The following is a 24,220-nucleotide window of genomic DNA, read 5'->3' on the forward strand; positions in this document are numbered from 1 at the left end:
AAACTTAATGTCTAAAACCGAGCTCATATTCCCTCCTAAACATGGTTTAAAAACCCATCAGCATTGATCCAGTCACCACAGCACGTTTGATTCCACACTCTTTATCCACTCACATTCATGTTCTGGCTAAAATGTGTCACTTTCCCCCTTGTAACACTACTAAGATCCGCTGTTTCCTCTGTCACACTACTGCTAATAATCTGATGCCTGGCCTTATTTTCTCCCTTCTTGACTATTGTAACCTACCAACAGGTATCCTGGTTTCACAACTGTTCCCCTTCCAATCAATCCAAAATTGTGCAGCTCAAATTATTTCCATTTTTCTCAGAGCAGGATCTGCTCATCTCCTTAAATCCATCACCTGGCTTACCATCAAATCCCATATTACCTACAGTACAAAGTTCTCCTTGTGTTCAAATCTCTACATTTCTGTAGACTTCTGCTGCTCTTATCAGGTTTAATTAGTTACTATAACCCTGCTAGTTCATAATGGTCTCATAACCTATACTGCTCTCACCTAATACGTTTTCCCCTGTGGGACTCCCTCACTGTGTGTATACCGAGCATGTTCTCTTTAATTCAAATCTTAGAATATGCCTTCAGAATGAAGCATTTTAATAGCCTGAACTCATGACCCCCTCTCCCAACACCCTTGCACGTTACTATTTTGGTCAGGCGCTTACTGCTTCTGCTGCTTTTACCACTAGATTGTAACCTCTCTAGGGCAGGGATTGCCTTGGCTATTGTTTGCGTTCATATTTTTTACACTTATTATATTAAAAGTCCCCCGTATTATGTTGTTTATTTTCTACAGTGTACAGAATGTATGTCTTTATTTGTATAACACCATCCATGTACATAGTGATTCACTTTTGTAATTGACGCTACAAAAAGACTATAGAGCCTATTACAAATGCGTTAATTACATCAGTTATGCACGTAAAGGGCGATTGCAGTACAGTACATGCATCGATAAGTGGAAAAAAGGTAGTGTTTCACTTTAAGTACATTTTCGCTTTACATATATGCTCTGGACCCATTGCGTATGTTAATGTGGGGTATGCCTGTAGTGCTTTTGAAAACAATGATGAAAGAGGCAACACAAGTGTTACATAACGCATTATTTTGTGCCTTAACGGGTAGCAACGTCTGCTACATCTGTATATAAATATACATATACATACAAACTTAACTGGAAGCATTTTAACATGTCATCATTATGACATTGCTCTGATTATAGAACAGTTTGCAAATGTGCTTAATTTCGAGGATCGAGGCTATCTGAAGTGAATGCTGTAACACACGTGTGGACTATGATGATGGTAGTGATCTGATGTCATCTACTTTTAATACATGGAGACATACATTCCATCCCAATTGTGTAATGGAATCTAAATCCAAGTTGATTACTAATCTTAGTACTAAATACTGTGCTATTAATACTGTAATATTGTAAGGAAGGTGGGGAGGGGTCTATTTTGACTTTAGACTCCAGTTTAACACAATTATCCTCCATGGCCCTAGAGTGTATTCCTCTGACTTTGTAAATACTGTAGAGGTTAGGTGACAAAAGACTGCCCAGTCTGCTTCCCAGACTCGGATCACACAATTGGGCATGTCTAAATGTGGCAAACGTGTTTATAAAAGCTGTAACCTTGTTCACAAGTCCAATACATTCTTGAGTAGCAATTCAGGTTGCAGTTTCAGTAAGGACTTGATTAATTATGATACTTCTCATGTAATCTATTTACTGATATGCATCTAATATGTAGGACACACAATTAGTCCTTGTAAAGAGAGCATTATAGAGCACACACTATCACAACAATAAAAGTGGGATTTTCCAGTCTTTCTCAACACAATACAAGATCTTTCATTTTATTATTTTTAGGGAATTGGGAGTACTACAGCGAATAGAGGTGGAAATATAGTACCTTTCAGACCCTCTGTAAACGTGAGGTGTATTGGATTTTTACTTTATTAGCTAGGTTCCCAGTCAGTTTAAATAGAGAGTGGGATGTTACTCATTACTTTATGGTTCTCGAGTGCAGGGGTGCACACATTTTTTCATTTGCGCCCCCTGCCTGCTCTACCCCCCTGCTCGCGTCCCTCCTCACTAGCTTCTCCCCACATGCTCCCTTCCTCACCAGCTCCTCCCCACATGCTCTTCTCTCCAGCTTCTCCCCCACATGCTCATCTCCTCACCAGCTCTCTCTCTCCCCCCCAGCCCTCTCCCCCAACCCTCTTACCCCCAACCCTCTAACCTCCCACCCCTCTCTAACCTCCCACCCTCTATCACCTCCCACCCTTCTCTCCACCACCCTCTCTCTCCCCCCACCCTTCTCTATCCCCACCCTTCTCTCTCCCCCTCCCACCCTTCTCTCTCCCCCTCCCACCTTTCTATCTCCCCATCCACCCTTCTCTCCCCCCCCCCCCCCACCGTTTCCTCTCTCCCCCCCAACCCCATCATTTTTACACCTTTTCACCTCTTCCATTTGTTTACACCCCTTCATTTTTTACACACCAAATCCCCTCCGTTTTTACATCCCCGTCCCTTCCATTTTTACACCTCTCTCTTAACCTGAATAGTTGTGTGAAGGGAGAACATTAGCTACAGCAGGAGCATGTCCTTCTGCAGTGGAGCGGGCAGCCGCATGGGGCGCACGCAGAGGTAAGAGCCTGCTCTGCTCCCGACCTGCCACGTGCTGCCTCCGTTGCCCGACAAAATGTGCCACCCAAGGTTGCCTACTGAATGCACCGGCCCTGGCTACCAGTCTGTTATAGTGGAGATAAGACGGAAGTATGGCTGACCATCATGAGCACTTAAGGTTTCTTTTTAATAGCCTTCAAAACAACACAAATATTTATTGGCTGGAAATTGTCTTCAACGGTTCAGATAGGAGGTAAAAAAGCAGTGAACCACACGTATATGAACTCCTATGAATTCCTCTGAGTGGATGTTAAGAGGTCTGAGTACCTTACTAGTTTAGTTCCATGTACCAAAAGCAACCAAGGTTGTCACTATAACTGACTTTCTTTTGCAGAATACAGTGCTGACAATGTCAATTACAAAATGTGTAACCACTAAATTCCAACTGGAAACGGAAGAAGATTTCTGTAACATTCATACTTGTTTAGCCCACATTAATGAAACATAGCTATATTTAACAGAAAGGAAACCTATGTAATTCGGACTAAAAATACATTCATTTTGCTTGAAATTGCCTAGCCATAGGGATGCAAGATCGTGCCGCAGCAATCACATAATACCGAGGTCCTCCTCTTCCGTTCACATCACATTCACTACTTCTGTAGAGCGGGGTATGTGATCGCCCCTAGAAAACAAGCAACAGAGCATGAGGTAGTGAGTATGTCATTTGCCCCCTGTCGTGCCGGACTTCATGACGTAGTAGCTTCGTCATAGAGAATCCGAAGGGTTAAGACGTGCTCCTTTTTCCCAAAGTTATATTTCATGTGTACATTGTTTAATTGGCAGTTGCTGCAGATGATCTTGTTCACACTGTCCACCCTACCTTCTGTGTTACTTGGTAGGAATGTCATTGTTTTGTAAAGGATTGTAAACCATGAAGAAAGTATCTAAAAAAACCGAATGACTTTTAAATGTATTATAGCGACAAACTTTGCCTGTTTTTAACCATACAGTTTGTTTCATGGCCTATGTGATGTCTGCAATTGGAGTGCTGGCTATATCATCTCTAAGCAGAACGTTTGGGGGGCTCTGTGTTAAAGACCTGTGTTTAAACAACAAATTGAAACAATGCATTGGGAGAAAATGTATTTCTGACCTGATATCATTAGTGGCATATATTGGTCATTATTAGTGTTTTTCCATTTGCCTCGTGTTTTCTTGTACTTTGTATGTACTGTATAGTGTACATCATGTTCATATATTTAAATGCAGTAATCATTGTTTGTGTCTACAGTACTTGCATTGGTCTTCTATGCCAAGGGAAACTTGTTGGACAACTTCAAAAGTGCTGCATGCGGGCAGTTTAATTTTACATACTTACGTGCGCCACAGACAACATCGAAGCTCCGCCTCTTACGTCACCCTTCAGCATCATCATTGTGTCTTTGTGGAAAAGAGGCACATACTGTAACCAACATTTAAACTCGGCCTCTTACTCCATCCTTACCGTGTGTGTGTGTGTGTGTGTGTGTGTGATGCAGACGTACTATCTTGCTATGCTTAAGCATTGTGTTGTATGCTTGAACTATCTTAAAAACAGCCCAAGATGCAGACATCTTATTTCCAGAAACATCTAAAGAGCCGGGTACCAAGGTCTAGATCAGGCGGAGCCAACCCCAGTCCTCAAGGGCTAGAATATCCCTGCTTCAGCACAGGTGATGCAGTCTTTGAGCTACTGATTGAGCCACCTGTGCTGAAGCAGGGATATCCTGAAAACCTGACCTGTTAGTAGCTCTGAGGACTGGAGTTGGCCACCCCTGTTCTAGATTGTAAGCTCTGTAGGTAGGGGCTCATGGCTGAAATACTGTATATGCAACTCAAAATTGCTTCCAAACTACCACTTCTGCACCACTTACTACCATAACTCGCATCTTCAACACTGATCCCATCACCAAGTGGGAATTTACAATCAAAATGGGTTTTGATACTAAGTGACTGTACCATCATTACCTCTTAATCTATTGACTGTGAACCATAATGGGAGTTTAAGCCTGCGTTTATAGAAGAGTAATAGCAAAACGTAATTATAATAATATTCCCTTTTCCACTTTTTGTAGTGGCAACCTTTGCCATAACCTTAAAACATTTGCTACGCCGAGGCTGTTAGCAATTACGGAAAATATCTTCTTTTCACTTGTGGCTGTTGGCAATTATGATAAATATGTCCTATTTTTCTGAATGCCTTTTCTTTTTTTGATATAGTATTTCTAAACCATTCAATTAGTCATTTTCATTCACTTATTCTCCTGCAGAAAAAGAACAGATTTCACATCTTAAAACACTTATTCATCACAGCCACTTTGCATTGGTTACTGGCTATTACCGAGCGAGGATTCACTTCCTGTAAAAAAAAGCTTCAAGAACAACTTACCTCGATCAACCTTCGTTTGGCTCATCTCCTTTCCATGGGTTTAAATGGGATATTTACGGTTTCATATTTTCTTTGTGTTTGTCATCGGCTTTAATGGAAATCGGAAATGTAAAATATCACCAAGTATACAGATGTTTTTGATATGCTGCATAAATGATTGTAAAAAGATGAGAGCACGCACTTTCTGATGCAAAATGGGACCAAAAATACATTGTGGTTATAAACCCACAATGGCTCATTTTGCGTGCAGTTTGTAGCAAAGAGCTGTTTATTGCTGTAATCTTGAAGTAGTCCCCATTATGTGAAGCCTCAATGTCCAGGAATACTTGAAATTGAGGCTTATAAGTATTATAAGTATAATATATATATAGGTCGAAATAGCTGTCTGTGGGTAGGTTTACTGGCTATGTATCTTAACCCTGGCTGTGCTGAAAATCTGTGCAATGCAGCAAGCATAAGCTTATAGAGGTCCATGTCAAAATGGATTTGAAGCAAAAGGTGGCACTGTGTGCTCATTTGCATGTCATTTCCCAGAATTCCTTTCTGCAGTGGAAACACTGTATGCTGGGCGATAATGGTGAAAGGCAGGGTTGCAGACCTGCCTAAGACATGCAAATGAGCCCACTAATATTTCCATTTGCTATATATATATATATATATATATATATATATATATATATATATATATATGCACATCTCAAATGAACAGTCTTTAGTAGGCAAAACGGACAAAATTGGCATTATTTCAAAATAACATTCTTTTAAAATAAAAGTGAGCGCGAAAAACTTATTCCAGGATTGGAAATGTCTATATATATTGACATTTCCAATCCTAGGATAACTTTTTCACACACTTTTATTTTTATTGAATGTTATTTTGAAATAATGCCAATTTTGTACGTTATGCCTACTAAAGGCTGTTCATTTTCTCCCCCCCCCTTTTTTTTAATCTGTTTTTCATTTTTAGTTTAGATATTGCTTAAAAATAGCTTAGTCATCTCCAAGAAACATTTGCAGTATTGCTTACACACAGCAGATTCGCCAGTAAACCATTAAGTACTAAAAAAAAAAAAAGCCTGCAAAACATTGGTAAGCAGTTTTTCAAGATTATTCGTGACATGCAATCTATCATATTATTATACTATCTTATACCTTTTAAAGTGGCAATCCAAGCCGATTTGTAACTTTTTTTAAATTCAGAATTGAAGCAGGGGGTCTCGCTCCGGGACTCCCTGCTTCTGGACATGGTTACCTCCGTAGAGGGTGCCGGTAGCCACTCCAGGGCCTGCATTATGGCCGCTTTTCAAAGCTCCCAGGCCCTGCAGGTGAATAGGAAGCCATGATGTCACCCGGTGCAGCTTCCTTTTGGTCCATGTGACATGGAAGCTGAAAACTGCAGAGATACCGGCACCCCCTTCGGAGGCACGTATCTCCAGAAGCAGGGGGTCTGCGGAGCTGAAATGAACGGGGTTCAGCTCTGTGGGTTTAATTTTTTTTTAAACGACTTGGATTGCCTCTTTACGGACTGTAGGTACATTTCATGTCCCATCCAGCTGCTCTTTTTTTATATTAGGATAAAAAGTCTATATTGCAGCCGAGAATGCCAGAGGCATGTCACAGTAGGGAATCCCTTCCGTTCAATAAAGTCCATTTTATACTTCCGCTGCTCTGCTTCTACCACAGTGCTAGTGGAAGGCATGCAGACATCATTAGGGGATTTGCAAAGGAATAAGTAATATATTGAGTTTAATGATATTTTAGAGTGCAAAAGTGCCAGCTCCTTTTTCGGATGCACTATTCCTCCACCCTATTCTGTATTTGTCTCTGCAACTTTCATTTATGTCGCCGGTGTAGAGACATGGTACATACTAACTGCAGTTTACTGAGGTGTACAATTTGGCAAGAATATGTGCTTTTATAACGATATGTTTTGTTTGGAAATCACTCTGGTTGTTGAATAGAGGAGAAATAAAACAGTATAAGTATGGTTTTGCTTATTTTCTAATTTAAGGAGAACAAAGAGGGATTTATCGCAAATTGTGATAACAAGACCTGGGCTTGATATGAACAGTATAGTCCTTCTGGCTCCCAAATATTTAGGTTATGGGTAAACAACAATAAAGTTTTGTGTGTTCTGCCTGCACCATAGTCCCCATACCACTGAATACTAAAGGTCTCAATATATGATTAGATCACATTTGACTAATATATGTATATGTACTACAACAGGGGGGCGCAGACTTTTTTCCCTGCGCCCCCCTGCCGGCGGTCCCCTCACCCCCGCTCCGACATCATGACGTCACATGACCTCGTCGCATTGCCAGGGCGACGAATGTGGGAAGCCGCCAGAGCCAAGGTAAGTTAGGTTTACAGAGGCCCTGCAGCTCCCCCGGTACTTCCCATCGGGAAGCGTTCGGGGCCTCTGTAAACCTCGCGCCCCCCACTTTGCGCACCGCTGTACTACAGCATTAGTACCAATTTTGTGGTGCCAATAATGTAGTTGTTTATATCTTCTTCCTTGGGAACAGAAAGTTCCGAAAAACTAGATCAGGTGTGTTCATTAACGCTTGCAACCCTTTCTTAACTGATTAAACAGCCGTGCATTTGTGGCTCTGGCAGCAAAGTGCCCTAAGGTGCAGTTGTAATTAACAATAATATGTTGCTGGTAAAGCACATTTCTGCGTGGCACAAGAATAATTCAAATAACCCTAATTTCTTAGAAATTATAGGTCTGAAATTGTAACGCTAAAAAGCTTGCCAAATATTATGTACTAAACAAACATATTCATGATGGCTCTCGCCTAACAAGGAACGCTGCGCACTGGGCCGTGTTACAGAATTATTTGAAGACCATTTTGTAATAGTTGTCTGCATTTGGAGTTCCTGCAAATAAAAACTCCCAGGGGATATCATGTGAATAGGAAGACATTTTTTTTAATTTAGCGCCTACCTTCGTCTCGCAGGCATCCTTCCGACATCCTCCCAGCATCTCCCCCTGTAACCCGTTAATATGGCCGCGCGGCGTCACATGGTGCCATGACAACGGGATGCCTTGACGCCGAAGCGTCGTGTTGTCATGGCAACACGGCACCGTGTGACATCACGTAGCGTCTCATCATGGCAACAGGTGTCACATGACACTGTGACGTCACGTGGCATTGCCGTTGACATGGCGACGCGGCAGCATTGGATGCCGCGCGACCATGTTGACCGGAGTTGAAGGGGAAGATGCAGGGAGGACGCTGAGGATGCCAGGGGCCGCCGCCACCCGGAGGTTTACTAGTTAAACCCGTACTCCGGAGATACGTGGCCAAAATCAGTAGTCTCCGGGTCAAACCCAGAGTGGTGGCAACCCTGAGTATATGCGATCTGCACACAGGTAAGACTCCTATTTTAGAACTGCACCTTTTACGTGCGGTAGTGTCACCGTTGCTGCTCTCTCTTTATTTTAGGTTTCGAGTCACTTTTCAGATTTAATTTTTTTGTCATGCATTTGGGAACAAAGTTCATGTGAACATTTGAATGTATTGAAAATACTTACACTATCTTTTCTCGAAGGAACTTGTAAAGAGGTTACTGAGAAGGACAAACCTCGTAACTCTTATAAAGAGCACCAAAAGATTGCACACATATTTACAAGCACTTTTGCACATGCCTAATGGTGCAGTCCCACTTGGCAAAATATATTGGATTTCCAAGAAGTTAGAAGTACACTACTGAGTAACATTTTGCTATACGTTTGAATGTCTGTCTGAAAAGTTAAAACATGCTGAAAAGCTTACCATATTGAGTCCCAAAATGATAAGTGATAAGAATATAAAAATCTGTAATGTATACTACATTGTTCATTTATGGCCTTATACCACACACAGGATGTTTTGTCATTTGGATCAGACCACACGTATGTCGCTGAATTAACATTTTTAGTTGATACAGTATATTGGGCCGTGTGAATTTGTTGTAGTTTGGGATCTAGCAATAGTGTTTCTCATCTTCTTTTGTAGGAAGACGTCATGCTACTTACAAATCAACAATTGTAGACTGAAACTTCTCTTGATTTTAATTAACATGTTCTCAAATAAGATAGCAGAGTCATTTTTAACCATTTTGTGAGTTTACTATTTTCAGATCCAGTATTTTTCAGTTTTCTGTAGAGATGTCCCCCCCCCCCCCACCAAAAATAGCTGCCAAACCACGGGACAATAGGAGGCCATAGCAGATGATAGTGCAGTTTCCTATTGAATGACCAAGGACGCTATATATTTAAAAAAAAAACAATAAGTACACTGGCACCTAAAACTGTAGTCCTGTGTATCGGGAACGAGGAATCCCCTGGAGTGTTGCAATCTGTTTGAATCCTGTTCAGCAAATACATTTCAATATAACGGGATTGTGCTTAAACATACAGCCTGTTCAGAGAACATAGGCACCTATTTTTTTTTTTACACATAACTTAGTATCTGAACACCCTTGGTTCTGTATATGTCTGCAAATCCATCCTTTGTATGATGTGTAAACTGCATTTCATGTGTCCACAAAGGTTTTTTTTTTTTGTTTTTTTAATTCTTCTGTGACCTTAAAATAAACATGTGGCATACAAAGAAACTCCTATGGAGGTTAAAACTTACAAAGCAGCTGTTCCTCAAGGAAAATAGAACTTGTAGCAGTCTCAACACCGATAAAAATAGTTTCTGTCTCCATTCTCTAAGCAGAAGGAGCTTTACATGTTTGTTACTATGTAGTTGCTTTTTGCATTGCTTGATATGGCAGTATGTTAATTACCAGTGGTGGTAATCCGTTACATGATCAATTCATACCAACGATATGTCAACATCATTTTGTAAAACCTGCTTGCTGCAAACATGCAATAAAGAATGTTCTCTGTTAAGAGCCACAAATTAGGCTAATTCCTCAGGTCAATCATTTCCCCTCTTCCTTAACCTTCCTTAACCGAATACTGACACATGCACATAAACCATGTTTAGACAGTTGGGTACTTATTTGATCTCTAGGGACTTATCTACGCCTCGCTTGCCTTCTGCTAGTATGTTTGTAATTCTAAGGTTGCATGACATTTAATACTTTTGATAGCCTGATGGTGAAAATTGCAGATACAAAATGATAGGACTCGGCCAAACAAAGAAGCAATAGAAAACTGCACATAATTGCTTCTGATTAGGTTTCCTAATAATGGTTTGCAAATGTGAGCACGTTTTGGAAACACAGGATAGACTTATTCGTTTTTTTAATGCAAGTGAGCTAAAGAAAGCAAATCACGGTATAGTGTACTTTTTTCTTTTCTTTTTCATTTTATTCAGCAATAAATTCAATATTTTTCATAGTCTGGCATGTATGAAAAAATTGCCACTGGAAAAAGCTGAATACATGTAGTATTGGATCAAGGCACATACAAGACTGGCCAAAGGGCATACAGCGCACTTTGGTTTTCATTTGGAAAAAAAAGGGGTGAGGGGGGGGGGGGAAAGAGTATGGCAACAAAAGTGTATCTTGTTTTAAATATTAAATAGCTCATAATTAATGGGAAGGCAAAAAACATGGTATGTGTATTAAAGATAATTATTAAAGTGTTTATAGTAATGGGCACTATTCTTTGTGGGTAACAAAGAAGGATATTCATTTGTTGACACGGGTTTTATGAAAGCTTTTTCACTGCCTCTGGCTTTTACTTGATATTATCTGTTACTGGTCATTTATCTGAAACATTGTAAGATCTGCTTAATAATACAGTAATAATAATACCTGTAAGGAAGACTCGTGTGTGTGAAGTCAGTTGCTATATAAAGCCCTTTTCCCTTGTATTCAAAATTAGCGGAACGAAATGTATTCGTTTTTAAAATAGGAAACACTACACTTATTATTATTAGAATTTTTTTGAACATGCAGCGCTTCTGAGAAACGTAATTTATTTTCAGCTTCCTACGGTTGAATTGATAAGCTGAAGAAAATGGTTGGGGGTCTTAAGGCTGGGTCTCCATTGATTTGAGAATGTGCGCTGTTGGTGGTCATCGTAATGTTGATTGTGATGGTTTGTGACTTCTTGTCTTGGTATTATTTTTAAATGTATACAAAATAAGAGCATGTGAGCCCTTACAGCTGTATGCCTTTTCATTTGTATTTTGGAGTTTTTCATTTGAATATGTCAAACTATTTCGATTCCTCCAGTGCATGAGTGCATAACTAGACTAATGAGTGGCCCCTCAAGCCCTGTAGGGATAACACATTTAGAAATACAAACATCCCCATGTGGATTTGTTTGTTCGTAGAAAGAGAAATATTGAGTATGTGTATAAATGGCTATTTTGGTTCTATTCAGACAAGTGATAATGCCCATGACTACACACATTTTATTTATTGAGCACGGTTGTGTACAGTTGTCACAGATCCAATATCACTGTGATTGTTTTTCTGTTTTTTTTTTTTCTTTCTCTACAACTTATTTACCATGTTTAAAACAAAATTGCAAAAAAATGGCCTGTGCTTATACTACAAGGATCTGAAAAGAACAAAATATCCTGATTGTTCAACACAGCAAAGAAATTCACTTTCACAGTCGACAAATCATTTTACTCAGTAGAACACAAAAAGTTAAATGGTCTGTAACTTCAATATTAGCAAGGAAAATACAGTACAAATTACAAAAAATACTAAAATAGAGAATTGTGGTCAGGTATCCCACTACATTTAATCGTAGCAGCAACCTGAAATTTTTAACTTTTAATAAAAAGTTCTTAAATATAAATTATATGGCAAATGTACAGTACATTGCTCCTTCAATCTTTTATCCAGTGTTTCGCAGTAGAACAGTGAATTCCAGTCACTCATTTTAGTTCCTATAAAAAGTCTTGTGCCATTCAGCATCATGAATGTGAATGATCAGAATCTGGTATACCACTGTCTCTGTAGCTTCTGTTACTACTGCTTTCACTGTGGCTGTTTTTATACAGATTCACCCCATTAGGTGGAAATATAGTGTGTATTATAAACTCCTCCTTGGACATTGGTTCATTGTTTATTGGTATCATCTGAAAAGAAGTCTCCCTGATTTCTAGAATTGAGTTGTCCTTCTTAGTCCCAGCTTCTGCATAGTCATCTTTTCTTCTTCGGCCCTTGCTATAGGCGCAGTTCCTAGAAAACAGGGACCCATTCCTATGAACATACCAGCAAACCAAGGCAAGCAGTGCAATAGCCACTAGTGCAACTGCTCCCCCTATGATGGCTGCTAATGGTAAACTTGAGTTCTTGTAAGGCTCCTTCTCTTGTTCTCTGTTCAGGGTTGTGGTTGGATTATACATTTTTAATGGCGCTGTTTCTGTTTCGATGCAAACCGGCGTTTCATCTGATAGGTAGATATTACTGGTTTCCATGGGAACCATACATATTCGGTATGGTGACTCCGGCTCAAGAGCTGTAAGTAAATACTCAGTCCTATCGCCTGTCACGATTGTTTCAGTTATAGATCCAAAAACGGGGCTGTGACCCATTTTGAGCCAACTCAGCCTCAATGCAGTCATTGGTAGTGCAACTTTCCAAGAGATGTGGATAGTTTCTACAGTGACGGATTTCACATTAATTGTAATTATTTTTCGGACTGGAATTGGAGTGGTTCGATAGATTTTGCTGAGGTCTGGAAGCTTTATCTCTGGCTGTTTGGTAACAGACACTGGCCACTGTCCTTGTGCTGGAAGCAAAGTGTTCAACATTGTTGTTGTAACATGGATAGTATTTACATAAATGTTGTCTCTACAATCAAATAATTCCTTGTTGAGGTCCTTGATAGTCATTCCTCTGACCCTTTCTGGTGCCTGGCACATTAGCCCACGGACATTAACTTTGGAAGGCAAAGACTGCAGCCAGTCACGTACCCATTTCATTTTGCAACCACAATACCAGGGGTTATTGCGCATGAATAATTGGGTTAAATTGTCCAGATCATCAAAGATACCCTGAGGTAAAGCTGTGAGATTGTTATTTGACATATCAAGTCGATAAAGCTGTGTCAGGTCAGAGAATGCATTGGGTGGCACATGGTTCATGTGATTTTCTTGAAGGTAAAGCTTTCTCAGGTTTGTGCCTGGCAGGTTGGCAGGGGGTGATGTTAGTGAATTGCGAACTAACGACAGTTCTGTCAGATTAACCAAGTTCATAAACACCCTTTCCCCAAGGCCATTATTGTTCAAAAGATTTCCATCCAGAACAAGACGCTTTAGATTTGTGAGATCTTGCAAAGAGATCTCTGCAATGGTGGAAATGCGGTTATCATCCAAACGTAACTCTTCAATTGTTCGCGGCAGACCCCAGGGTATCATGCTTAAATGGTTTCGCGAAAGGAAGAGAAGCCGGAGATATATGTTGTCTCGAAACGCTCCATCCTCAATGCTAACCGCGGACACAGAATTGTCATCTAGATGCAGTTCTTCTATGGAAGGAATCTGTGAAAGTGCATCATAAGTTATGGTCCGTATATTATTTTCTTGCAGGTGCAATTCTTTAACATTCTTTGGGATGTTAATTGGAAATTCATCTAAACTGTTATGGTATAAGTAGATTCTCTCTACTTTCTCCAGGCCTTTCAGGTCAGAAGGTATTCCGGCATTGTTGATTTGATTATTTTGAAGGTAGAGAATTGTAGCATCCTCTGGTATCCCCGAAGGGATGGAAGTCAAGTCCCTATCATTGCAATAAATGAAACCTCCATCACAACGACATGCTGAAGGGCAGGCTTTGGCACTGACATATTCTGGCGCTATTCTAAGTAATAAGAAGAGCTGAGTCCAGATAAAAAATAAGTTCCAGGCTTCAGTAGTCATGGTCACTGATGATGAAGCCTATATGCAGTTAGCCTGCCTTGGTGTTTCAGAGCCTGCAACAAAGATAAACATAATTAGTGCCTAAAAGTTATAGCTGATCATCTTAGCAGTGGAAAGGCCTATATTGCCAACACTGAAGTTGGTATTTGGTGGGTATTCAAATTTGGACGTGTTACTTTTACCCCAGATCAATATTAAACAAAACTCCCGTAAGAATCTAACATTTGTTCTATCGTAACCGTTTGGTAAAAATAATATATATATATATATATATATATATACATTATACAGAGAGAGTGAGAGAGAGAATACTATTGTTGTTTATTTCCATTATATGTGTAGTTTGTTTAGTAGGCTTGGATTCCTATTTGACCATGTACAGTTCATATGATGTAAAGAGGTTATATGGTGTGTAAGGTTTTTTTATCATGGGTAAGTCAAACTGCAGGAAACATAAATCATTTCCTCCCATATTATTATTGTTATATTATTAGGAAGCTTTTGCTTTCTGAAAGTAGGTGCTCCCAAAGATATATATGTTCCAGTGTATATTTAAAACAGTAATGATATAATTCCTCAATTCATTCTGGTGGAACAATGGAGTCAGAAAACGTATTCATGGTTGTCTCTAAAAGCAAGCCGATCTGTCTGCATGCCCCGGCTGCAATTATGCCCTTAAAATGTCCTGAGGCGCCCACTCTAGTATTGACTGTTCATATTGTTTTGATGAAAACAGGTGCAGGCTTAAGGCCAAATAAAAATGGAAGTGCTCTGATCGTTACTGAGGTAGAATTTTGATGGGGTCAAAAATGAATGGGGATACAAAGCAAAGCTATAATCTGTAACCCATTCATTCTACAGCACTAAGCGCCATTTCTCTTTCTAGCACCATGTTTAAGAAAAGATAATCATTTGTTTCTACTCTTAATTAGTGTTTTGAAATCATGCAATCCCATTTAGGAGCTTGTTGGGTTTTTCATGGAAAATGGCTTGCAATGCCTATGTTCTTAGTTACTTGATAATTACTTAAGGTGCTAAATAATTAGGTGGCTGGGTATGTCTTATTAATAACACTTTTGATGCTGTATGAGCTTTCAATCCATTTACATAATTTTGATAAAAAGTAAGAAAAATCTGCAGACTAAATTCAGTACTTACATCCAGTGGTTATCGTACACATAATTATCTTGTAATTGGCATGGTACACATTAACTCCCTTAGTGCCAGTGGGGCCCTAAATGGATTAATTTGCAATGCACTGAAAATGTTTCTGGCAGTAATGGGATCAACAAATATATTCTCATATTTCAGTCTATATAGCATGGAAAGCATGTACTGTCAACAACTGTACTGTCCTTATGATATCTCTTGTGTATTAGCACTTTATAAGAACAAGAAAAGGACCTCAATATTAGCCATACCTGTTTTGAAGGTACAAGTTGATGAGATTCTGAAATATCCAGTGGCCAGATCAATGTGCTGCTGAACACTTTGTGTTTCCAAGGAAAGTGAGGTCTGGGTTCTCATTCGGAAGACCCTCGTTCAGTGTTTTATTCAAGCAATCTTAATTTGTAGAAGATGATGGCTCCAAATTTCACAACCTTTTGTTCTTCTGTCTGCATCACAACAAAAGTTTACCATTGATGATGCACACACCACGATGTCTGTTGGAATAGCTTCAGTTTCCTTTGATTATGTAAGACCAATGTGATATTTCCCCCTCCAGCAAATTAAATGTGTTTTATATATAATTTCCTTTGGTGGGCTTAATTTTCTTGCCAAATATTGCCTTTGTTATTCTTGCAGACGCTCCTCTGCAATGCAGCATTAGCCAGTAAGTTTAGCTCCACATCAAGGGAACTATTCATAATGGTAACACTTGAATGGCGCAACCATGGATAAAGGAGTAGTGGTCACATCCCATAAGGTTCAACCCTGCTGTAAAAACATGGCTTTCAGCGTTTTACTTTTCACCCCTGCTCAAAACTTGTGCAGCCGGAAATATTTTCTTGAAACTGAATGCAAACTTTGTGTGTTTCTCTTTAACTCGCAATCGTTTTCTTCAGGAAAATATGGATGTAGACAATTCCCTGGCAGATATGTTCCCCATAGGATATCCTTGGTCCGTTAATTTCCTGTAAAAAGCAAACAAGTGTTAATTAACAATTAATGACAGCAGGCATTGGCATACTAAAAGAAAATTGAATTACATTCTTATGTTGATTGATGTAGATCCATTAGTTATATAATAAACAAATTCATTGACTCTGCAATCTGCTAGACCTCAAAGTTCTCAGAGGTCACAGGCTGGTACCACTCATTGCCACATTTTCTAGGGTTTCACTTCAGCCATTCCAGTGCATCCATCCAAGAGCAACTGTAATTGAAGTCAGCTTCAATCAACCAACTGCAGAGAAATTACTTTAGCAAACGGTGACACCTGTCTTTTTCGATTACAAACTGGAGCACAATCACACTTTGCCAACCATTTTATACATGTAATAGATAACCCTCTACAGGGAGCCAGTCCTTCTCTGATGCACGCAGGCTTTTTTGTGTGTGTGCCCGACTCTAGGCCACAGCCATGTGTGTTCCAAGGTGTATACATACAAGGACATAACACCACACTCTGTAGTTGGTATGTTTTCTTTTTAAATTTACTTTAGGTTTGAAGGGGAGGTTCAAGAAAAGTTGAAAAAGAATGTGTGCAATATATGTATACACCCTACATTCAAGGCATCAGATGAAACTGTAATCCTTCACTTGCTTGACGCGTGCGCACTCACCTGATGCTTGCTGTTGCAATTAAACACTTCATATAAAAGTAGGCAAAATGGATTGACATGGAAAAGGTACTGTGCATTTTTCAGCAAAAAAAAAACTTCCTGTAATACAATTTCTAAGACAGACATTATTATTCTAATACCAGCATGGCATCAGTAAAAAAAAATGGGACTATTATGTTACCTCCTGATTTTCATCTCTCTATAATTTGATCAAATCTTTCTTTTTATGGATGTACAGGGTCATCCTGCCAAGGTGGTTATAGTGGCACGTAGAAGAACTTGAGCGAAATGGAAATACTTGACCCTGAAATTAAGGAATGCCGTAGCTGTAATTTGCACCTCCACTCAGTAATTACATGGCATCCTGCAAGCAGAGCATCTGTTCCAGAATTTAAATGTTCTAAAGTGCCAACATATTAAATAATAGATGCAGGAGCCTTCTTTATACAAAATATATTCAGTTTTAAAATGATTCATCTTTAACTGTGCATGGATAGGATAACTTTGAATTCATATAGGAAGCTTCTTGTTGTAACTTTCTTCACCAGCGATATAGAAATCCCCTTTTTTTACAAATCTCAGATGATTAAATATTGCAACAAAGTAAGACCTAACTGCAAAAATTATCTAACAATTAAATTAGTGCACATTCAGTCCCTAATTCAGGATGTTCCCAAGTCTCCACCAAGAGATTGATTTGAAAATGTAAATAAAAACAAATTCATTTTCAAAATATAAATTTTGAAATGTTAAGTAAACATAGGTACTACAATACTATATATTTTTTCGTTACCATGTTAGAATAGTCTTAATCGCTGGAGTGAATCGTTTCTTCCACTAAACATACGATAAAGAATTTTTATAGTTTCATCAGCAATCTGCCTTCTCTTAATTAACCAACAGTTGTCTCATTTTACATTTTTACTTTTTTTTCCCCCATGAAAACTGGATATATATTAAAGGGATATTAGGGATATTTGTTATGTTTCCAATTTGTGAGAATATAAATATACCTACATTTGTATATAAAAGTAATATACATGTATGTTATGTATGTATATATTGTATTGTATTGTATGTCTTTATTTATATAGCGCCATTAATGTACATAGCGCTTCACAGTAGTAATACATGTGGTAATCGAATAAATAACAGATAATATAAATAACAGATCATGGGAATAAGTGCTTTAGACAAACATAACATTAAGGAAGAGGAGTCCCTGCCCCGAGGAGCTTACAGTCTAATTGGTAGGTAGGGAGAACGTACAGAGACAGGAGGAGGGAGTTCTGGTAAGTGCGTCTGCAGGGGGCCAAGCTTTATGTATCATGTGTTCAGAATATCCACAATGCTATTCATATGCTTATATATACACATATATACACATACATACACACACAGAGGTATCTGTAACACACACACACACTGTCAGATCATGTATTTAAATTTGCTCAAATTAGCACCCACCATAAGAGAAAATGAGTACAAACTGTAAAACACAGCAAGAATGATAGTATTTGTTTTTTTTTACTTTGAGTGTTAAACGGTTTCCTTTTAGCCCCAATTGTTATGCAAACTACTTTTTATTGCTTGCATTGTACTAGTGGCTATGTTGGACTTAACTTAAAGCTCATTAAGATCAATGGAGATTGTAGCCCCTTTCCTGTAAAGCTGCAGCAAACAAAATGCCAAAAAACAAAAGCAAGTCTCCGGGAGAAAAAAAGTCACAGCTTAAAAAATGTGGATTCAGATCATCCCTTCCCTGCCTCTTCCCTTAGCTGATAAAAAGCCATGGCTTCCTTCCCATCTGTTTGTGGCTCTCTTTGATACCAAACCTTTTGCATATGAATAGCTGCCATGATCTGAAATCTACAATACTGGACAATCTTCCTGCCAGACTTTCCCCCTCTGCAATTCTCTATGTGTATTCACTGACCTGGAGTCATTATAAAGCAGATGGATAAATGAAAAATGACCCACACTCTTTATGGTGGATAGGACAGGATTGAACCAGGCTTCCCTGGCCCGCCGCATTCTCATTTCCAGGGGTGTCTGCATATTTACAGTGTGTATTTTATACAATTTGTGAAAATATTTTGCTTACGCATAGATGACTTAAAGCCACAAATGTTGACGTTTGAATGCAATCAATATTTTTTTTATTATTATTGAGATTTCCCTCCCCCTTAATCCCATCAAATGCCTGATGGGCCTGTACAGTGACATAGGTGCCTTCATAACTACAGGGTTCAACCGGTTTTGGTGATTTCTTGAAAATGATGCATAACTACTGTAATTCTTATTATAGTTATACAAGTGTCCAAGAAAGAAGAAATGAGTTTGCAGCTTGACATACGTGCTCTGCATTCTTGCATTTCATGTTTTTGTATATTTAACAGCTTGGGCACTATTCTTCCTAAGTGTCTATCAGCTGAATTTTCCATAGTCATTGGATTTCATGAAGGTGCCTCAGTCTTTTGTTCATCACGAAGCATGAAGAAAGACCCCCAGAACCTCTGCTGAGGGCCATGCAATATGAATAAGGATCCCTGCATTGTTTACATTTGAAACCACAAGTACACGTAAGATGATGTACATGAAGATCACACAAAATCGCATATAAACTTCTATTTCATCTTTATGCAGATAAAATGAAATGTATTACAATCTACTAAGAGTTCAACTTCGTACTGGATTGATAGTGGCAACCTAGAGATATACTGAAGAAATGTACTAATAGACATGCTACAAATCACGTATTTTATATAGATTGTAAATGAATATGGTTTAAGGCTCTCTCTTCAAAGTTGCCAGGGAAACTTACTCAACTGCAGTGAGTGAGAAAGCAGAACAATAGCTGCCATTGTCTCCGCAAGTGCAGGAAGCCTTTGAGTTTAAGTGGAATACTACCTGGTTAGGACTTTAACAAATGCCTGACACTTCACCTTAAGGCGTGACAAGTGGCTACATGTTCACAAAGACTTAAAGGACCCTGGCAACTCTGAAAATACTGCTCATACTTTTTATATAATCTCCTGTAAATCATTTGTTTTGTAACAGCTATTCGCAGATTAATCTCTTTTTTTTGCCTGAGGGGGTCTGAAATGCATTACATTGCTTTGGATGTAAGGCCCCAACAGCAGAGATGCTGAAGCATACACTCCATCCGTATTAGGACAATATAGATTTATAGGCATGTTTACAAATCTGTTAACAATAAAAGGTAATTTCTACAATTTGTAGTTCTATGTTGTACGAATATATTTTCTTCCCCACACCCCCTCTACCTGGCTAGTATATAGTAAGTTGTACATACTAGGAAATCAAACCAAATGAACAATTCTGCTATTTGCTCCTCTCTGTCAATTATTACTGTTGTTTCATTTAACCATACTTATTAAGGTTTAGATCAAATAAAACATTTTCAACAACTAATCGCCATAAGAGTGGTTAGGATTTATCATGTTAAATTGCTCAAAGCTTAACATTCATTATGAGAAATTTTAATAATGTAAATATGTATCTGCAAAAAAACTTTATACAAATGATAGGTTATAGAAGTCTTAATAGACAAATTGGACTATCTTTTCAAGAAATGGTTTAAAAAAAAAAAAGCAAGGTGCTTTTTTCGTAAACTCTTACAGAATATCAACATATTTTTTTGGATGCATAACTGTTTATTTGGCTACAATAAAAGGTCTACCATCGCCTTCTCAAAATCCAACTTTTAACTGTGTTAACTTAAAGCTAGGGAAAAGACCACAGCCTTCTCTATGTAACATAAAAAGGTAAGGTACATTTATGTATATAGAACCTAAGATCTGCTCCGGCGTCTCTCCAGCTGCGTTTCTGCCCACTTGGGGTGGTACTCTCTGCTAGACGCCTTTTTTATGCTGAGGCCCACAAGTCAGACACTCGCTGCTTGTGTCCAGTTTTCCCGGCTTTAATTGCAACAAAGCCTCCTGTTGAGCAGAACAGTGGTGTCTGGGAGAACAAGTAAAAGTTCTCCTTTTGAAGGACTTTGTGAAGTCCTAATGGCCATGTTGATTTCATTAACCATGGTATTTATTTAGTCATTACTGCTGACAATACAACTTACACAAAATGGTGCAAACGGCACTAAATTGAAAATAACGTTTTTTCTAACCGCAGCCTTCCACAACCAACTAAATGATGCAGCCTAGGGCTATGCAACACAAATATATCATTTTTTATTACTGATCTCTTCTCTTTCATTTTACAGTTGTGTTAGAATGTACAACACACATGCATTTTTTTAAGATAAGGTGTATTGTACCCTTCCAGGACTTAAGATACCAAATTAAGTTTATTCTTTTAAAAAATGTGTAAGACATAACAGGCACCCAAGAAGTAGCACTGAAGATTTTCCATGTTAAATATTTATATCCCTCATCTCTAAGATCATTTAAAATGTTTTCAACTTGTGTCATGAATCTAGATTTTTTTTTTGGAAGACTTTTGTCAACGGTCAGGCCTCTTCAATACTGAAAGGGTTAACAAAAATAACTTAAATAAATTAAGAGAAACACAACAATATGGACTAGTAAGTCAACCAATTCATTACAGAATGATTTTACACAAGCTGGTCTTTTCATGGACAGTAATTTTTCATTCAGTCTAAACTGATCATTGTGTTTTTCATCCTGAGGGGGAGTAATGTTCGTTAGGGCTGCACACCCGCAGGCGCTAGATGGTGAGCATAATTGGACTTTATCTGATTGGACAATGTTGTACAGGGAAAATGGATCAGGGGAATAGATAATTAATAGTCTGGTAACAAAGTCTCCCAGCAGCCAGAATATGACCACATTTATTTCACCCGCTTTGATTTGGCCACAGAGCTATCAGGAGATGGCCAATTATATCCATAGAAGTCTCTGCTTAGTCGCACACAGCTCATCAGTAGTATGGTGTTTTTGTAATATGACAATGTTTGACAGATACTTACAATGGTGAGTTTACTGCACAGTGTAAGAAGTCTTGCCTTGTATTGTCATGTTTAATAAAAAAAAACAAAAACAGTCCAAGACTCATTTAAACGATCATTTTAAAATGTGAGTAGCTCAGTCACTGTAAACTATCATTTTGACAATAAGCTTGCTTAAGAAATAGACGTGCCACTAAATAAATACAAACAATATGAATCCTTCTCTCCCTGTAGGTATAATATGTTATGATATTCCAAATATAATGGATGGACCTTGATGGTATTTGCCTCTCTGAGATGATTAGAATACCATGATTAGTCTGAACAGAAGCTAATGCTGAATGAATATATTTGCAGGGATTAATCTTCTTTGCTAGATAAATCTAGTAATAGTACATTTCCTAAGTACTGCTGCTGAGCGCTGCTCTTGGTCAGGCTGGTTAGTTTAATTTGAGCATTATGCAGTAACACTGGGGTCTGTTAGCAGCTGCAGCCCATGGGCAGCAGCCAGGGAGAGCACAGTGCCCCGAAACAAAGCTTCCCCCTCTTGCTTTGTGAACACCCATGGTAGCTTTTCCTCATAATACACATCTTGTTATCTGGCAATCCATGCTACAAAACGTGCTCGATATATAGATCTGCAAATCCTAACAGTTACATTTGAATGCATACACATATAGTTAATACATTTTTGGGGGGGCTTTGGCTAACGAAAAGCTTTGTATATGTGACATGTTTCAGAATTTGTATTTAGAGCAGGTCAGTAGGTTTGACAGTATTTTAAGTAAAACGTTAAATATATGACGTGGCAAGTAGTCAAAATTCCAATTGTATACATTACTTGCTAATTTTCCAAGTAATCCTTTATCTGCTGTTACTTTAGTTTAGAACCTAATTCCCCTTTCCCAGTGGGGTTCTCCTGCATGGACAATATTGTGCCCTTAAGCTGAGCATTATGTGTCAGTCTCACAAGACTTCTCTTCCATTGCTATGCTGGTCACATACTTGACTTGCCCAGGCAATGACTTTTGGTATGATGTCTGGAAAGGGAACTGGTTTGAAATGATCTCTTTACTCAGAGTGAAATAAAACAATTGAAGCTTGCAGAAAATGGCATGTTGTAACTAGATGCTTTCACAGAGCAATTCAGGTTGTGAAATCTAGGTGTAGCTGTTTCATTGGTCTTTTTGCAAAGTCCGATAGCTTCACAGAAGTAAATGTACATGAGCTTTGAGCAAGATCTATGCTTTTCATGTACACACTCCTGCTCTGAAGGCTTATTGATTTCCTTTCTTGGCTGTAGAAAAGGACTATTGTAGGGACATACCACACATGCAGCTCTTGCTAACTGTGGGACACGAAGCTTTTCAGTGATCACAGAAATCTATTCCTGCTTTGCAATGGGAAGTTTTCCTGCTGAAACTTCCAGGCTGCAGATATTTGGATATCCTCTGCTTCGTTGTATTTTTCTTCTATGTCAACATTTTTTTTTTTTAATCACACTTTACCAGCATTGCAAAGTAGCTACGTCTGTGTGAACTTGTGTACAAGGTGCTGGTTGAGCCCTAAAAAAATAACACAGATTGTCTGATTTCTATTTCTTACAACAGAATTCCTATTGCCAAGCATTATTTTCATAGACTAGAAACTGAAAAAAAACAACAACTTTAGATTGTTTGCTGTTAAAAAAAAAAAGACTCCATAGAAAGGGTGTAAATGCTTACCTGGAAGGGTAGTGGGAGAGGAAAATCCTGTTTAATTCAGATACAGTAGTAATTCCACTATTGGCAGTCTGTAGTCATACAAAAAAAAATAACTCCTCCAGTCTTCAGATTGAATGCACAGAAAGGCAGCCAGCTAACGACGTGAGCTTGTACCGTGCAGGTTATCCCCCCTTACACTGAGAAGTGCGAGAGGGAAAACATTCCAGTTAGGTCCACAGAGCCCACCTCAAAGTCTGAAGTTAAAGCAGCACCTCGCAGTGGCTGAGTGTGTGACTGATGTCATGATGTGGGCTGGGCAGCTCGCAGCCCTTCCCCAGTGAGGTAACCTCCTCTGCAGACTACATGCACATAGCAAACACAAGGGGGAGCATGAGAAGGCTAATCCACAACACAGGCAGACAGAGCTACTGTATTGTCTGAGCAATTCAGGCGTTTGTCCCAATCTGCCTTTTACATTAAGAACCCGGCTTAACCCTTGCGGCAGATTTATACATTAGCTTTCATGTATTTCAATAAACAACATGCACAGTGGGATCTTTTAAATATGATTCAAGAAAGTGCACACATTCACAAAAAACAAGTTAAAAATATGCAAAGCTGTATTTAAAAAAAGGCACTATTGTTGCCCAAATTCCTAGAAATAATAATTGTATTTCTATTGTTATGTTGTTTCTAATGGATTGTGAGCTGAACATGGTGGGACAGTAGAGATGCGTTCCTGCCCAGAATAGTTTACAATCTGTTTATTCAATGGAATCCCCAGCTGTCAAAATTGTAGCATGAAAAACATACAAAGCCTCCAGCACACCTCCAATCACTTGAGGGTTGTACATTTATCCGAATTAATACATCA

General features: G+C 38.8%; 2 protein-coding genes across 3 annotated transcripts in view; one reads left to right on the plus strand and one right to left on the minus strand.

Annotated features, from left to right (window-relative positions):
- The window catches only part of MACROD2 (mono-ADP ribosylhydrolase 2), a 1,806,074-nt gene that overhangs the window by 287,976 nt on the left and 1,493,878 nt on the right, over positions 1 to 24,220 (plus strand). The window lies entirely within an intron of this gene.
- Positions 11,924 to 23,635, minus strand: FLRT3 (fibronectin leucine rich transmembrane protein 3). Its single transcript, XM_075596061.1, has 3 exons — positions 23,368 to 23,635; positions 15,331 to 16,044; positions 11,924 to 13,962 (listed from the first exon to the last, which is right to left on the minus strand). The coding sequence occupies exon 3, from the start codon at positions 13,907 to 13,909 to the stop codon at positions 11,960 to 11,962; it is 1,950 nt and encodes a 649-aa protein (XP_075452176.1). The 5' UTR covers positions 13,910 to 13,962; positions 15,331 to 16,044; positions 23,368 to 23,635; the 3' UTR covers positions 11,924 to 11,959.

The sequence above is a fragment of the Ascaphus truei genome, chromosome 4, assembly GCF_040206685.1.
Source record: "Ascaphus truei isolate aAscTru1 chromosome 4, aAscTru1.hap1, whole genome shotgun sequence".
NCBI lineage: Eukaryota > Metazoa > Chordata > Amphibia > Anura > Ascaphidae > Ascaphus > Ascaphus truei.